The sequence below is a fragment of the Narcine bancroftii genome, chromosome 5, assembly GCF_036971445.1.
Source record: "Narcine bancroftii isolate sNarBan1 chromosome 5, sNarBan1.hap1, whole genome shotgun sequence".
NCBI lineage: Eukaryota > Metazoa > Chordata > Chondrichthyes > Torpediniformes > Narcinidae > Narcine > Narcine bancroftii.
In genome coordinates this window covers 96,353,461-96,372,512 of record NC_091473.1, presented here as the reverse complement: position 1 = coordinate 96,372,512, position 19,052 = coordinate 96,353,461, and the positions used below count along the sequence as shown (strand labels likewise).

Below are 19,052 nucleotides of genomic sequence, written 5' to 3'. Positions count from 1 at the left end.
CCACAGTTAGTACAAACTGCATCTTTTGTCAGGCAACGTTTTCTAGGGTGTTTGAGCAGGCCACAGAAGTAGCAGTTTGGGTGCTCGTGGAGTAAAGTGGCTATGGTTGGCTTGTTTGCAGGATGTGGCAGTTTTCTGCAGGCTTGCGGCACTCCCACTTCGAAATGGTGGTGCCTGCGATAACCACGAAGTGGCTGCATTTTCGACTGAGTACGCATCCATGTTTTGAAAGGCCACATCTAGCATGTCCACTAGTTCAACTGCCTTCTGTAAATTGAACTCGCCCTGCTCTAACGGTCTCTGCTGGATGTAGATGGATCTTATGCCTGCAACATAGGCATCTCTGATCGCGTCCTCTATGTTCACCCTGGCTGTCACAGCCTTGCAGTCACAAGCCTGTCCAAGAGCTTGCAGGGCGTGAAGGTACTCGGTGCTCGATTGCCAGGAGATACCTTGCATAGATCTTACCTTCCTCCAGTACTGGCTTTTCTGTATGTCCATTGCTGCTGTGTACAACTCAACATCCCTGATCATTAAGTATACCAGGGGCCCAATCTGGGAATACAGTACTTGCAGCCTGTCATCCTCTGATCCAACAATAGCGAGGAGGCCTGCAGGAATGCTTTGAAACAACACAGCCAAAGTTCGAAGCTGTTGGATGCATCAGACAATTGTGGGTCAAAGTTCAGCTTTTCTGGCTTCAGGATCTGCTCCATTATCAAAAAACCCTGTTATGAACAAATTTGATGCACCATCAATAACTTCAATAAGTTGTAGAGAAACTAATAGGCTTTTATTCACAACAGAATGGTCAACTGTCCTGTACTGAGGAGGGTGCTGTGGCACAGTCGGCTTTATTCAGGGATCAGTGGGAGGAGCCTCAGGCACAATCAGCAAGGAGCGTGTCCTAACACATCCAAACCTATATAGCGCACATCCAAACATATATACAGTGGTTATCTCAATATTAACATGAAATTATGATTGACATTAACTGCATAACACAAAGCATGAACAACCTGCAGACTTCTGAAAATGAAAAGTAATTAATCTAACTTTATATGCTTCTTGTGCCTTTAATGTGCTGTTTCTGAGTGGTGTGCTAACATATTTCACTATCTGCTCTAGACCCTCCTGCAATAAAGGAAATTAAAAGTCCTGGGATGGTTCTTGGTAAAGTTGGGCTATTGCGATGTGAGGCCTTTGCAGTTCCCGCAGCAGCTTTTGAATGGTACAAAGGAGACAAAAGGTAAGTCCAAACATGGAAGGAAGTCCCAATTCAGCTTTCTCTTGAATTGCTTTTAACTTTCATGCCAAATGTTAAACAACATTGTCAACTGTAGTAAATATGCGCATAGCCAAAAATTGGGCTGTTATTGAATGCTAAAGATTACTTCTCAAAACTAAAAACACCATAGCTCATATTGTACATGTAGAAATTAATACAAAAACATTGATCAGCAATTGAATAGAAAAGACAAGGTTTTTAACTTGAAGATAACCACAGTCAGTTGTTATAATCCTAATAAGGTCAAATGAAGAAAGGAGAGAGGGGAAGCAAGTCCTCCTGGGCATGATGGACTAGTAAAGATGTTATAAATTTTAAAATATTAAACATAGTGTTTAGTCCCACATTCAAGGAACACTGGAATAGATTAGGTAGGAAAATGCTTGTCAAAATCATTGAGAAAGAAGCTGGTTAGTCAGGCATAGCTCAAGAAAGTATGAGTAGAATGTATTTTTTTAGACCTACAGCACAGTAACATGCCCTTCCAGCCTACAAGGCGGTGCCACCCAAATACAGTACCCCGATTAACCTACAATCCCTGTATATTTTGAAAGGTAGGAGGAAACTGGAGAACCTGGAGGAAACGCATGTGGAGAACATATAAACTCCTTATGGACAGCGCGGGATTCACTGTAACAGCATTGCACTAACCCCTACCTCCTAATTTCATCTTCTGATGACTTTATTTTTTTTCTATGGTCTGCCTTAACAGATATTTTAATTTAATTTTTATGATTTCCTTAAGCATATTCGCTCACCATTTCCTTACCTCTTATCGCAAAAAAATATTGTACTAAATAATAGAACATAGAACACTACAGCACAGTAAAAGTCCTTTGGCCTCAATGTTGTGCTGACCAATTTATTTCTTTAAAAAAAAACTAAACCCTCCCTACCCATAACCCTCTATTTTACTCCCATCCATGTGCCAGTCTAAGAGTATCTTACATTCCCCTAATGTTTCAGCCTCCACCACCATCCCTGGCAAGATATTCCAGGCACCCACAACTCTATAAAAAAACTTACCCCTGATGTCTCCCCTGAACTTCCCTCCCTTCACTTTGTACTTATGTCCTCTAGTGTTTGCTATTCCTGCCATAGCAAAAAGGCACTAGCTGTCCACACTATCCATGCCCCTTATAATCTTGTAGACTTTAATCAAGTCTCCTCCCATTTTTCTATGGTCTAAACAGAAAAGTCCGAACTCTGCTAATCTTGCCTCAAAAGACTTGTTTCCCAATCCAGATAACATTCTGGTAAATCTCCTCTGCACCCTCTCCATTGCATTCACATCCTTCCTATAATGAGGTGACCAGAACTGAACACAATACTCTAAATGTTGTCTCATGAGAGATTCATAAAGTTGCAACATGAACTCTTGACTCTTGAACTCAAACCCCCATTAATGAAGCCCCACATCCTATGGTCCTTAACTATCCTATCAACCTGCATGGTTATCTTGAGGGATATATGGACCCCAAGTTCCCTCTGTTCATCCACACTGTTAAATATCTGACCATTAACCCTGCCTCAGCCTCTGGTTTGTCCTTCCAAAATGCATCACCTCACACTTATCAGATTGAACTCCATCTGCCACTTTCTGCCCAATTCTGTATCCTGTCTACATCCTTTTGTAACCTACAACAACATTCAACACCATCCACGATTCCTCCACCCTTCATATCAACCACCAACCTACTGCCCCATCCTCTGCTTCTTCAACTAGGTCAATTATAAAGATCACAAAGAGCAGGGGTCCCAAAACAGATCCTTGTGGAATTCCACTAATCACTGACCTCAAAGAAGAATACTTCCCTTCCACTACTACTATCTTCTTTCTATCTGCAAGCCAATTTTTTTATCCACACAACTAAGGTTCCACTGATCCCATGCCTCATGATGTTCTGAATCTCTCATGGGTGACCTTGTCAGATGCCTGACTAAAATCTATATAGACTCTATCTACTGCTCTACCTTCATCAATTTTTTTTTACCTCCTCAAAAAAACTCAATTAGACTCGTGAGGCACAACCTTCCCTTCACAAAGCCATGCTGACTTTTCTTGAATAGGCTGTACTTCTCCAAATACTCATAGATCCTTTCCTTAAGAATCCTCTCCAATAGTTTGCACATCACTGATGTAAGACTCAGCAATCAATAATTCCCAGGATTCCCCCTATTACCTTTTTTAAACAAGGGGACCTTATTTGCCTTTCTCCAATCCTCTGGCACCTGCCCTGTAGCCAATTTAAATAACTGTCTAATCTACTACTCTTCTTTCAAAAATCGACGGCCACCCATTTTGTGATGTATTTCATCTGCCAGATCTTTGCCACTTACATAACTCACGGCAGACTCTTCTTGTCCTTGACACAATTTGCTTTTCCACTCAAATTATAGTGTCTTCAGCAAACTTAGAAGTGCTACATGTGGTCTCTTCCTCCAAATTGTTTATGTATATTGTGAACAGTTATATGCCCAGTATCAATCCCTTCAGTGTCCACAACCCACTGATTGCCAACCAGAAAAATGTTATAATTTGTTTCTAAGACTCTGTTTCATATTAGCTCCAGAGTGGTTAGACCTCAATTAAACACTGGGGCCGCTGAAGGATTAAGGATATTAGCTCCAGAGTGGTTACATTAATTTAAAAAAATATCTGAAATCCTCATTTATCCGAAAGTTTTTCAGAGCTGCAACAGTTGACCTCAGGCTCCCGGTACCAGCAGCAGCGGACCTTGGGCTCCCGTCAGCAGCGGGAACCTCAAGCTCCCAGGCAGGAGCGGGACCCTCAGGCCTTGGTGGGGAGGTGTCGGTGATCAGCGGTGGCCAGCAGTTTTTTGGGTGAGAATTAAGCATTATTTTAATGCTTAAAAAGCCTTACCTTGTTGTTGGTTGTTTTTTTAAACACTGTTACAAGTGATTTGCTGTTGCTACTGGGCTGTTTTTAAAACATGACCGGTTCTCAGAAAAAAACGTTTATCCCGGTCCCGACCATTTCAGATAATTTGAGTTGTACTGTAACTTAAAGGTGTCCTGACATCAAACAAGAACCCATGATTTTTAGTTTGGCCAATCTAGTATTGAAGGTCAACTTTCTGCACAGGCTTTATTGGAAGGATGGCATTTTTTCACCAATTCTAATTTTTCAGCTCAAATCCTTACTTACACTATATACATCGCCCACTAAATTCCTCATTGTTTGCCTGTACTGGGAGGTGTTTGCTTAAGATGGTATGTGAGTGGGGAAAAGGTTGAGAACCACTCCTCTAGACCCAATTGTTACTGAAATATTTTGCTTGAGAAAAATTGTCATTGGTCCATTTCCTTTGGAGTTATGAATCCGTGCACATAATGAGTCAATGAGATATGATTTAAACAGTAGTTTTTTCTTTCCATTCACATACCACCTTAAGCAATCCTTTACTAATCACAGGGCATCTATGGCATAGGGAATACTTAAAGTGGTATGTGAGTGGAAAGAAAAAGTTTGAAAACCACTGCTCTAGAGCAAGTTGAATCAAATATATACACAGCAGCCCCAAATTCGAAGGAGTCTCTTGGACCTTTATTATTGTCATCAGGTGGAAAGAAGGAAATGTTTATTCTCACCCTAATTATCCTCAATTTCCTCATCTTCACTTGCCTGTTTTCATTGTTGTGATGGGGCGTGAGAAAATAAAGATTTCAGTTGAAAGTTGATGAGCATTAAAGAGGAAGTTGATGACTGTATGCTACTTTAAATGGCTGTCACAGTGATTGGACCAAACACCAACAATGGTCATGCATTAGTTATGTTACTCAAGTAATAACATAGACATTATTGAAGTGATAACATAGGCCATTTGAGTGCAAATCTCATCTAGGTCCTTCAGAATTTCTAGTTGATTTTAAAGTAGATACCTTTAAAGTAGCAAAAAAAAGACAACATGTGTTGTAAAAATAAGTTCCATTTGTTGAAATTATTTGGTGAAACAAAATTGGACAGGTAATCCAGAAAAGGAAACTCAAGAGTAAGCAAGATAAATGTAATTTTTCAAACTGTATTTCCTGGGAGTGTAAACCTATTGCCATTATTAATGTGGAAACCAATTGTTCAATGCGTTATGCTTTCAGTGAACCAATGGTTTCATGAACTAGTTCCTCCTGGTCCTGTTGTCAAATTCCAAACTAATTACATCTGACTTGGCACCTGGCTAAGCATCATATCCTGAGGTCTATCACCTTTACTTATTGATGGCCTTTATTGATGCCAAAGGTTTTTGCAACAGTTTTTTTTGTTTATTTCTCTGATGGTTAAAGGGGGAAAATTACAAGCTTAAACAATAGATCTGATTAAAGCCATTTTTAAAATGATAATGACAAAGTGCATTAAAATTAAAGTCAAATAAGTCTATTTCAATACTATATTTTACATGGTAACCAACTCCATTTAAAGGTACACACTGCACCTGGCCCCTCTCCTCAGTCCATCTGTGCTTCATTGGCAGACTCCGTCCCGATCAAATGGGCTATCCTCCTGTCCATCACAGACTTCCATCTTCCAGCAGACAAACAAAGAAGCAGGAACAATTTGAACAGTGAGCAGGTGTTTGCTAGTGCCTTCCTATTCATATGCCAACAAACATGTATTCAGCTTATTATTGATGCTGATTGTTATTGCACCATTTCATCTATGCAGTATGATATATCTTATGATATATTGCTTTCCCCATGCTGTTGAAATCATTTTTCTTTACAGAAATAATGGGGGTTTATTTCAGAATCACACAGTACAATTTAAGAAGTAAAGAGTGATTTCCATCACACAGTGAAGATCATTGTTTCCTAATGATTTATTTTTATTAATCCATCAGGTTGGCCTCTGGCAGGCAAGGGATTCATATCAAGAACTTCAACACCAGATCTATCCTCACTGTTACCAACATTACAGAGGATCACTATGGCAACTACACATGTGTGGCTGCAAATAAGCTAGGAACAAGTAGTGCCAGTCATTTTCTACACAGTAAGTGTTGTGAAAGATTCCCTCATTTATTGTATTTCAAAGGAAATGTGACAATGAAATGGATTTAAGTGAGCTGAATTTATAAACTTAAAGTGTTATTTCATATACAGAACAGGAACAAGCCCTTCAGCCCACGTGACTGTGTGGAACAATATGTCTAGATTAAACTAAAACTCTGCTGTTTGCACCTGATAGATATCCCTCCATTCCCTTCATATTCATGTGCTGTCTTGAAGCTTCTTAAGTGCTATTATTGTATCTGCCTCCACCACTACCTCTGCAGCCCATTCCAGGCGTTAACCACTTCTGTGTAAAACATTTGCCTTGCACAGCTCTATTAACCTTCCTCTCCCTCATCTTAAATGCTTATCCTCTCATGTTAGATACTTCTGCTCATGGGAAAAGATTCTGCCTGTCTGCCCTATCAATGCCAGTCTTGATTTTATAAACTTCTATCAGGTCATTCCTCAACCTCCTATGGTCCAGAGAAAATAGCTCAAGCTTGTCCAATCTCTTTCCCAAAACTTACACCACCTAAATCAGGCAGCAACCTGGTGAACCTCTTCTGTATCCTTTCCAAAGTCTCCACATCCTTCCTGGAATGAGCCGATACAGAATTGTGCACAGTATTCCAAATGCAGCCAAACTAAAGTTTTGTATAGCTGTAACATGAACTCCTTACATTTATACTCAATCCCCTGCCCAATGAAACAAAGCTTGCAATACGCCTACCACTCTATCTCCTTGCGTGTCCACTTTGAATGAGATATGGACCTGGCCCCCGCAATCACTCAGAACATCAATACTTTTAAGAGCCTTACCATTAATTGTATACATTCCCCTTACAATTAACCAACAAAAAAATCAAAGTACAACACCTTACACTGTATGGATTAAACTCCATCTGCTATTTCTCTGCCCATATCGAACACTGTTGCAAATCCTGTTGTATTTTTTGATAAGCCTCTGCACTGTCCACGACTCCTCCAAACTTTTTTTTAAATGTAGAGATACAGCACATTAATGGGCCCTTCTGTCACGTGCTTCCATTCCCCCAAACACATCAATTTACCCATAAACCCTTATGATTTTGTATCAAAATTATTGACACTTTTGATCTCATGCATCCATAATTTCTGAATTAGTCAACCACAAGGGACCTTGGCAAATGCCTTATTTAAGTCCATGAAGACAACATCCACTGCCCTACCTTCATCAACTGAGTTTGTCACCTCTTCAAAAACTCAATCAAATTGGTAAGACATGATATGCCCCTCACAAAGTCATAGTCTAAACCATAATCTGACCATGACTTTTCCAAATGTGAATAAATCCTATCACCAATAATCCTTTCCAATAATTTCCCTACCACTGATGTGATGCTTTAATTTCCTGGATTATGTTTTTTCTTTCTTGAACAATCTCTAATCTCCATTCTTCTGGGATCTCTCCTATCATTAGTGAGGATACAAAGATCTTTGTCAAGGCCACAGCAATCTATTCATTTGCCTCTTTCAATAATTGGGGATATTTTCCATCAGGCTGAGGGGACATATCCACCTTAATGCTCCTCAATAGACACAATATCACCTCTTTTGTGATCTCAGAATCACCTAATACATGAACATTCTCCACATTATGCTCCCTATTGCTGTCTATGTCCTTCTCCTTTGTAAATACCAATGCAAAGTATTCATTTAGTACCTTTTCCACTTCCTCTGACTCCAACCATAAATTCCTATCCTCTCCCTAGCCATCCTTTTGTGTCTAATGAATATAGCAATCCAGCTCACCAAGGATATCTCATGGCTCTCTTTGGTCTTCCTAATGCCTTGCTTGAACTCTTTCCTACATTTTTATATCCTCCAGGGCCCTATCTCATTCCTTCTTGGCTAATTTCATGGCCTCTCTCACCATCCAACTTTTATTACCTTGCCATCCTTATCCTTTCTTCACATTGAAATACACCAGTACTGGACCATAGTTTTAAAATTTAAATTTTAAATTAGATATATGGCACAGTAACAGGCCATTTTGGCCCATGAGTCCGTGCTGCCCAATTACACCCAATTAACCGACACCCCCAGTACGTTTCAAACAGTGGAAGGAAACCAGAGCCCCTTGGGAAAACCCATGTAGGCACGGGGAGAACATACAAACTCCTTACAGACAGCACGGGATTCAAACCCCGGTCCTAATCACTGGCGCTGTAAAGGCATTGCACTAACCATTACGTAAACCATGCCACCCATTAAATTGGTCCTTTAAAAATTTGTTACATGCCATTTGTGGGCTTGCCTGGTAACAGCTTCCCCCAATCAGCTTCCCCTTACTCCTGACTAATCATGTCATAATTTTTCCTCCCCCCAATTTAGTACTTTTGTACAAGGTCAAGCTTATCCTTGCCCATAACTATCTTGAAAGTTAAGAAAGAGTATCACTATTCCCAAATGTTCCCCCACTGAAACTCTGATCATCTGTCTTTTGTCCTTTATGGCCCAATTCTTGGTTGGGCTATTGAAATGCTGCTTCAAGAAACTCTTCTGGACACACTTGACAAATTCTGCCCCATCTAATCCTTTGGCACTAAGGACATCCAAGTCAATATTAGTGAAATTAAAGTCTTCTGTTATGACAACCCTGTTGCTTTTTCACCTTTCCATCTACATCTGTCTACATAACTGTTCTTCCACCTTACAGTGGCTATTGCAAGGCTGGCAGTGTCACCCTACCACTGCCTCTGTAGTTGAGTCCATCATTATCTTCTCTCAGAGTGCAGTTTTAACAGTCTCCCTGATTAGCAATCCTATGCCTCCACCTCTTTTACTTCCTACCCTAGGAGTAAGACAGCCATCATTCACCTCTCTAGGCCCTTTATGATTTTATAAAGCACTATAAGGTCACATCTCAGCCTCCTTCATTTCATTGAAAATAATCCTAACCTATTTATTTTCTTCCTATAACTCAAACCCACCAGTCCAGGAAATATTTCTGTGAACCTTTTCTGCACCCTCATTGGCTACTGACATCATTCCTATAGTATGGCAACCACATCTGCATACCATATTCCAAATGGGGCCTGATCAACAATTGAACAACTGTAGCATGACTTCCCAAGAGGTCATACCTTAGTTGATGAAGGCAAGCATTCCTTACACCTTCATCATCACTCCATCTATCTGTGTACCACTTTCAAGGAACTATGTACTAGTGACCAAAGATCTCACTGAGTTCAATATCTCTCCCAGAATCCTGCCAATCACCTCACCCTCTGCCTCTTATCATCAATTCAATTTTGTGTCTAGTTAGCCAGGGTCACCATAGATCCCATGTTCCACTAACATATAGTTACATGGTTCTCTATCACATCAAGATTCTTACTTTCTGCATCATTTAAAATAACAAAATCCAACCCTACAAATATATTTCACTCTTCAGTTTAACCTACAAGACTGTCTTTGATAATCAGACCCTGCAGGATAAATATTCTGTCTGATGATGTCAATATAATCAGCAGGACTTTAGGTTGCATTCTTCTACAAATGAAGATTGGTTGCCAAGCTCATCAACTGGGTAGAGGTTCTGACAACATTATTTCCATTCTAAACAAGCACCGATGTATGAGGCAAATTAAATTACTAAAGTAAAGTACTGGGTGTGCTGGAAATCTGATGCAAAAGAAGAAAATGTTGGATTCTCAGCTGTGAGTCTTTAACTGTGGACAGAAAATAATGTTTCAGATCATTGATTTTGTATCATGCCCAGTGTTGCATCCCAAGTGAAAGGCATTGAATGAACTAAGGCAACCTTTTGATTTTGCTGCAGGCTCACCCGTCCAATTGAGTTTTGGTAGAGCGATAAGTAGTCAGAGCCTCTCATTGATGCTAAACATCTTGGATCTGCCAAACCCAAGAGATAATACACCAGCAAGATGGGCTGAATCATTGATAAGTTGGCCGACCATCCATCCTCAAAACCTGGCCCAAATTAACTTCATATGGCTGCATGGGTCCAATTGCCCCATGATCCAAGAGTGAGATGGTCTCGTGTAGGTTTCAGCTAGCATTTTGCTGTGGCCCTGTCACTAGAATCCCTGGTGGGAAATAGAGAACTCCTCTTGCCAAAGCTTGTGAGCTTTCAAAATAGATGTTAAGTATCACAGATACACAGAGATGGGTGGCACAGTGGCACAGCTAGTAGAACTGCTGCCTCACAGCTCCAGTGGCCCAGGTATAACACTGACTTTGATGCAAGTGGGAGGTTGATTGTCATCAAGGACTCAGTGGTCCAAAGGACCTACACCTGTGCTGCATGTCCCTATGCCTGTGTGGAGTTTGTACATTCTTTCTGTGATCGCATGTGGTGGGAATGTGGGGAGAACAGAGTTGGATTAGTCTAAGTAGGTGCTTGCTGGTTGGCATGGACTCAAAGGGCTTTATCGATTTTAAAAAACCATTATAATTGCTGCAAATAATTTTAAAACAAGTTGAGTATATTGTATATCTTTATAATATGAAATGCATTATTAAATCAAAATAAATAATGAAAACAGTAAATTAAGTAAAATGTAGATAAAAATAAGTACAGTATTATACCTGGTGCAATGTGAGGCATTTTACGAGCAGGTTAATAGGTCAACTCTAATTCTCATACTGCTAGGAGAATAAGAGTACAATTATATAGTTTTTCAATGTAAAATAAGTTCAATTAATTCAAAGATAGCATGAAAACACTGTTGTGGGGTTAATTCAAGAGACTACAGTGGTCTGTTATGTGTGTGAACAGTGTTATGAAGTTCATTAATGTACGATATAGTTTGGTTAATTATAATTTTTTTTGCATAAGTTATACTTAACCCCTGAAAAATTGAAAAAATATGGATTCAGTTCATCAGATTTGTGTTTTCAGTGTGGTGGACAGGTACTTTTTTACATTCAGTATGGGAATTTTTGGGAAAAAAATATTAAATTTTTGTGAGATTTATTCAAGATAGATCTATATATTGATCCATGGGTATGTTTATTGGGATATATGAATACATTAACAACAGGTCTGCGACTGGAGAAACCTCAAATTGCATTTATACATTTGGGGCTGGCAGTAGCTAGAAAATGTATAGCTGTCAAGTGGAAAAATTATTTTGAATTGAGAATACAAAGATGACACAATGAAATTCAATCATGTATTTATTTGGAAAAGATAACTTATAATTTGCAGAATAATTAGTCTTTTTTTGTTAAAATGTGGAGTTTGTGTTTGGAGTGTATCGGTTTGGATATTAAATAAAAGTTTTTTTATAACAAAAGATGGCACACCAAACAGCAACCTGTTAAAACCCGATATAATTGTTTTTTTTTTAAATAAGCACCAAAGGGGGGTGGGTTGTTGGGGGTGGGTTGTTGGAGGTGGGTTAGGTGGGGGATGAGAGGAGGGCAGTTGCTTTTTTAGTTGAGAATATTGTATATCTTTATTTTGTAAAACTTTCCAAACAAAAAGAGGCTACAGGAAAGAAACTGACTTTAATCTGCTGGTGCATTATTTGAGAAACAAGTGAGTCCATAATATGGCAGGCCCTTCAGTATTTTGGTTGCTTTTCCTAGGCAGTGGTTGATGTAACTTGAATCCATGGAGAGGCAGGGAGCTTTCATGTTTTTCCATGTAATCTGAGAACCTAAAGTACTTACCTCCAAGTAGTTAAAAGCAAAAAGTTCCCTTAAAAATTATTGGTGAGTCAGCTTGATTCACCCAGTGTTAGCATGAAGTCGAACCAGGAAACAATACATACTCAGGACAAATATACATATAAATAAATAAATAAGTCGATATTATTTAGAAAATATTAGAGTCTCAGATGGTTAGGGTGAGCAGTTCCTTTGGTTGTTCAGCATTCTCACTGCCCATGGGAAGAAGCTGTTCCTCAACCTGCTGGAGCTGGCACTGATATACCTGTATCTCTTTCCCAAAGGAAGAGTTGTTGACTTGAAACATTGAATTTGCTTCTCCTCCCACAGATATTATTTGGCCTGCTGAGCATCAACAGCATCTGATTGGGTTATTACACCATAAGAAAATCTCATTTGTACAGAACAATATTTATTTATTTATATTTTTAGATAAAATACTTGTCCTGCATATCTATTATTTGTCTGTGTGTGTGTTATGTATGTCAAGTTGTATACTGAGGACTGGACAACGCTTTTTTGTCAGGTTGTCCTTGTTCAATCAGCTGACAATAAACTTGACTTAACTTGAAGATGGCTTGGCAATAATTCCCTCAGAACCAGACAGCCCTGATGATGATGGTGGTGTTCTTAAAGTCTGAACAGAGCACTGGCTGGAGTTTCTGCAGACATTTCAACTTCCCATTGTTATGGTCTGAGGTGCTCACTTGTTTCAAAAGGACATCCATTCTATCAATTCACAAGAAGAGCAAGATGATCTGCCTTTAGATCTATTGGCCTAGTGAGATTTTTATCTATGGTGATGCAGTGGCCTAGTGAGATATTGGCCTAGTGAGATTTTCATCTACGGTGATGAAGTGGCCTAGTGAGATATTGGCCTAGTGAGATTTTCATCTACGATGTTGAAGTGGCCTAGTGAGATATTGGGCCTAGTGAGATTTTCATCTACGGTGATGAAGTGGCCAAGTGAAATAATGGCCTAGTGAGATTTTCATCTACGGTGATTAAGTGGCCTAGTGAGATATTTGACCTAGTGAGATTTTCATCTACGGTGATGAAGTGGCCTAGTGAGATATTGGCCTAGTGAGATTTTCATCTACGGTGATTAAGTGGCCTAGTGAGATGTTTGACCAAGTGAGATTTTCATCTATGGTGATGAAGTGGGCTAATGAGATATTGGCCTAGTGAGAATTTCATCTATGGTGATGAAGTGGCCTAGTGAGATATTGGCCTAGTGAGAATTTCATCTACGGTGATTAAGTGGCCTAGTGAGATGTTTGACCAAGTGAGATTTTCATCTACGGTGATGAAGTGGGCTAATGAGATATTTGCCTAGTGAGAATTTCATCTATGGTGATGAAGTGGCCTAGTGAGATATTGGCCTAGTGAGAATTTCATCTACGGTGATGAAGTGGCCTAGTGAGATAATAGCCTAGTGAGATTTTCATCTACGGTGATTAAGTGGCCTAGTGAGATGTTTGGCCTAGTGAGATTTTCATCTTCAGTGATGAGGTGGCCTAGTGAGATATTGGCCTAGTGAGATTTTCATCTACGGTGATTAAGTGGCCTAGTGAGATGTTTGACCTAGTGAGATTTTCATCTATGGTTATGAAGTGGCCGAGTGAGATATTGGCCTAGTGAGATTTTCATCTACGGTGATGAAGTGCATTGAGAGATCTTTTTTATTGGAGCAAATCAACTCCTTTTTAAGGAAGGACCTGAATACACTTCAATTTGCCTATCTTCGCAACAGGTCAACAGAGGATGGCATCTCACTGACCTTCCACTCTGAATTAGATCACCTGGACCACAAGAACAGCTGCATCAGGCTGTTATTAATTCAACACCATCATACCAACAAAAGTAATAATCAAACTCATGAATATGCATCTCTGTTAATCCCTCTGCAACTAGATTGTTGACTTCTTCAGTGTCAGACACCTATCAGTGTGGATTAGCAACATTAACTCCTCCTTGCTGAACAGGAACATAGGAGCACTCCAAGGCTGTGTGCTCTATCTCCTGCTCTATTCCCTGTATACTAAGAACTGCATAGCCAGGTTTGTCTCCGATGCAATCTACAAATTTGCTGATAACACTGTCGTTGTTGGCTGAATAACGGGAATTGATGAGTCAGAATATGGGATGGAGATTGAAAATCTGGTTGTGTGGTGTCAGAGCAACAATTTTGCTCTCAACATCAGTAAGACCAAAGAATTTATAAAATCCCTTCATGTAGAAGACCTTTCCTGGAGCTAGAACAGAGGCAACCATAAAGGAAGCACAACTAGGCCTCCACTTTCTAAGCCATCTGAGTAGATTTGGCCTGCTGTCAAATACACTATCAAATGTTTAAAGGTTGACTGCAGCGTGTACGTTGACTGGTTGCCTCATTAGCTGATTTGTAAACATGAGTACCCAGGAATACTGGAGGCTGCAGAAAATAGCAAACCTAGACGACCAGTCTCCTGTCCACTGAAAGCATCTATATGATGCGCTACCTCAAGAGGGTAGTCAACAATAATAAAGGAACCCCATCACCCTGGTCACAATCTCTTCTCATGGGTAACTTCAAGCAGAAGTTACAGAAACCTAAAGACCAGCACCTTCAGGTTCAAAAACAGTTTATATCAGGCTCTTGAACCTTCCCATACTACCCAAGCCCTAACCATAAACTACTCTGGGACTACCAAAAGATCTCCCTGCACTACTAAAACATCACTTTTTTTTTCTTGCATTAACTGCAACTGTGAATATATATTAAACTATCCTTGATATTCATAATCACTTTTGCCATCTTGGGATTTGTGGTAATGTAAAATTTTATTGTGGCCATTGGTTTATCTTAAGTACCTGTGTGGTTGCAGCAAATAGGAATTTTGGTACTGATGTACATGACAATCACTTCACATGGACATTGACACAAAGGATGATGATGGAGGGACATTCTTGCAACTGGAAGCCTGTGACCAGCAGTGGACCACAGGGATCAGTGACCAGCAGTGACCCTGTGACCAGCAGTGGACCACAGGGATCAGTGCAGTAGACCTGACTTTATTTTATATACATTATCAACTTGGATGTGAATGTGGGAAAAATGATTAGTAAGTTTGCAAAGGAGGGTCGTCTTAGGACGCAGAAGAATACTGATCAGCTGATAAGTTGGTGGAGCAATTGGAGACGTGATTTAATTTCAGCAAGTACAAGGTTATGCATGCTGGGAGGCAGATAAGATGTTGAAAAAGGTTTATTTGATGCTGACCTTCATTAAACTGGGGCACAGGATGTAAGGCCACAGCTGGATTACTGTGTTAAGTTCTGGTCTCCACATTGTTTACAGTACACGATTGTCCTGGATAGGGTACAAAAAACTTTCACCATGATATTGGCTGGCATAGAATATTTCGGTTATGAAGGAAGACTGGATAGGTTGGTTTGTTTTCCATGGAGCAGAGGATACCAAGGTGACTTGATAAAGGTATATACAAATTCATTAATAGCATAGGCAAGGTAGGGAGTTGGAAACTTTTCCCCAGAATGAAGATGTCTAAAACCAAATGGCAGAGGTTTAAGAAGAAAAGTAATGGATCTGAGGAAAGTGTTTTCGCCCAGAGGATGGCACAATCTGGGACACACTACCTGAGAAGGTGGTGGAGGCAGGTCCTCTTATAGACTTCACAGTATCTGCATGCACAATTGAATTGTCAAGGCTTAGATAGCTGCAGACCAGGTACCTCGAAATGGAATTAATATGGATGAGTACGATGTAGTTGCTGAGGGACATGTTTCAATGCTGAATGGCTCTAGAACTTCTTATTGAAGGAGTGAAAGTTCACCTCTGTAAAATGAAACTTCCAGAGAGATATACCAGCGATATATATTTTATTGCATTATTAAATATGATGAGCGCGATGCTATTCTTCTACCATATTGTAATAAATAAAGTAAATTGGCTATCCTCAAAAGCTCTACCTTATGGATCTATCTTTCAAATGAAATTGGTGAACCAGTGGCCTACAGTGTTTAATCTTTATAGATTCTGTCACCAAAGACTGAAACAGGAGCTGACAGAAGAGCAGAATATCAGTGTGAATAAAACTTTCAAATTTTTATGCATAACTGAACATGTACAAACACCAAAAATCATTGTTTAATAACACTGCTTTGTGTTATTAGTGCTACAAATTTGAGCAAACACCATTTGAGACTATCATGAATAAATAAATAGTCTTATCAAATACAGTTAGCTTAATTGTTAGCATCTCAGGCTGATGGCATGTTGAGAAATGCCATGAAGTGCTACGGATAATGTATCATTCACTTGTTCATGAAAAAAACAGTCTCAGTAACTGCCCCATTGAATAAAAATCTTGATTGTTGAAACATCTAATGCTAAGCAAAATGTTCACATAGAATTATGGTTTATGTTTACATTAAGCAGCAGGTTTATGGGTTATATTGTAGCAGGCTGCAAGAAACCGGGTCACGGAGGTGCAGCCTCACACTGGGCTGACAGCGCAATAACCCTGATGGGTGGGGGGGTGGAAGGGATCATGGGAGTTGTACTGATAAGCTCTCGGAAAGTTCCAGTAAAGCCAATTGGTTGGTTCAACACATTCACAGCTTCTGTGGGGTTTTTTTTCTTTCATTCTCTGCACAGCACACCGATCACAGCGGTGACCCCCAATGGTCCAAAATGGCATTTTGAACCCCACAATGAATGACACGAGCACACAGAATGTAGTTTTGCTAAAGCTACCAACCTTTTGGGCCTCATAGCTGCTAGTTTGGTTCAAATAGGCTAAGGCCCAGTTTCATGTCAGGCAGATCACTGCAGACTCCACAAAATATTACTACCTGGTCAGTTCACTCAACCAGGAGACTGCTGGACGAATCATAGACTTCTTACATCAGCCACCAGACAAGTATGAGGCAATTAAGGCACTCCTTATCCACATCTTCAGCCTTTCCCATCACAAATGAGCAGCACAGCTACTCCACATGGATGACCTGAGTGACCGCACGCCATCCACCCTTATGAACAATACGCTGGCGTTAATGGACAGCCACGGGCCCTGCTTACTAGTTGAGCAGATATTTCTCAAACAAAAGCCAGAAGACATCCACCTACTCCTCGCGGATGACAACTTCAGCGACCTATGCAGGTTAACAGCCCATGCGGATGTCCCGTGGAATGCCAAGCAATGTGGCGGGGCATCCGTTGCTGCATCACACCCAGTGACTTGCCTCTTTCCTACTCCACCAAGGAGGCTGGTGACAGCCACAGCAGGTAGAGATTCAAACTTGGAGTGGTGGTGTTTTTACCATCAAAAGTGGGGTTCTGGATCCTGACGCTGCTGTCCACCTTGTTCCCATCCAGGAAACGCTACGATGGTTGGCCACTGAGACAGCCTCCATGGGACTCATGGACACAAGGACAGGGGCCAGCTTCTTGTCCCCCTCAAACCACGACATCCATGCCAGGAAATCGATACTGTCCCTCACCACCACCAATATCAGCATATGCACGCACATGGTGCAGACCACCCTTTGAGAAGCCAAGTTCCAAGCCCCCATCTCAACTTGATAACCTTATCAGGCCTAGCAGGATTCTTGCCATTATCACACCAGAGTTCTCCACCACAGTCCAGAAACATGGCGTCCAGCACTACATCCTCACACAGAGACCGCCGCTACACACACGGGCACGCAGGCTTTTTCCTGACAAACTGCTGCTCGCCAAGGAAAAATTCAGGAGGATGAAGTAGATGGCAATTGTTTGGCACTCAGACTCCCCATGGGCCTCTCTGCTGGAGGATGGATACCTTGTGGGGACTACCGCAGGCTCAATGATTCCATGACAGTTGACCGGTACCCAGTTCCTCACATCCAGGACTTCACGGCCAATCTACAAGGAGCGAGGAGTACCACCAGATCTCTGAGCACCCCAGAAACATTCTGAAGACAGCTCTCATCACTCCGTTTGCCCTTTAAGTTCCTCCACATGCTATTCAGGCTCAAAAACATAGCAATGACTTTCCAGAGACTCATGGACTCAATGGGACGTGGCCTGGATTTTGCTTCACGACAGGATCAACTAACACGCATGCAGCTGCTCTGCTAGTGACTGAGCGACTACAGCCTTGCCATCAACCCAGCGAAACGTCAGTTTGGCCTGACAGCCATCGATTTCTTTGGGCACACGTCAATCAACACGGGGCAGTTGCTCTTCCGTCAAAGGTTGAAGCCATTCGTAAGCTCGCTAAGTCAACTACGGTCAAAGATTTGCAGGAGTTCATTTGAATGGTCAACTTCTACCATCGGTTCCTGGCGTCAACCGCCAGGATCAGACAACCTCTTTTCAAGCTGCTGTCCAGTCAGACCAAAGAACTCAAATGAGATGCAGAGTCTATGGCAGCTTTTGACCAGGCCAAAGACGCTCTGGCCAATGCTACCCTTCTAATGTATTGGCGCGTTGATGTACCCACCGCCCTCACAGTCGACGTATCCAACACAACTGTTGGTGGTGTCCTGGAGCAGCTGTTTGATGGACATTGGAGACCACTTGATTTCTTCAGCAGTCACCTGCAGCCTCCAGAGCAGAAGTATAGTGCATTCAACAGGGAGTTACTAGCCCTCTACCTCACCGTATGCCATTTCAGCTATTTCCTCGAAGGACGGGATTTCACGGTCTTCACTGATCACAAGCCTCTCACTTTTGCCTTCATCAAGATGTTATACCCATGGTGGGAAAGGCAGCAGTGTCATCTCTCTTATATCTCAGAGTACACAATGGCTATCAAGCACATTCCTGGCAAGAACAAATTTGTGACTGATGTTCTGTCCTATATGTCCATCTTGTCTGTGCACTCCCTGTAGCGCTTGCAGGATGGTGAGATACCAGCCTACCGCACTGCAGTATCAGGGCTACAGCTGGAAGATGTGTATATCAGGCCATCCAAAGCCACACTTCTCTGTGACATATCCAACAGCCGACCAAGGCCCATCGTTCCCATTGCATCGAGGTGTTGCATCTTCAAAACACTACATGGGTTAGCCCACCCATTCATCCGGG

The 19,052-nt window shown here is 41.1% G+C and overlaps 1 protein-coding gene across 2 annotated transcripts in view; it reads left to right on the top strand.

Moving 5' to 3' along the window:
• Nucleotides 1-19,052, top strand: part of negr1 (neuronal growth regulator 1) — a 530,464-nt gene that overhangs the window by 499,647 nt on the left and 11,765 nt on the right. For both annotated transcript variants that reach the window (XM_069938455.1, XM_069938456.1), the window contains 2 exons: nt 1,129-1,249; nt 6,145-6,296. In XM_069938455.1, the coding sequence (XP_069794556.1) occupies nt 1,129-1,249; nt 6,145-6,296 (273 nt within the window). The remainder of the gene's footprint in view (nt 1-1,128; nt 1,250-6,144; nt 6,297-19,052) is intronic.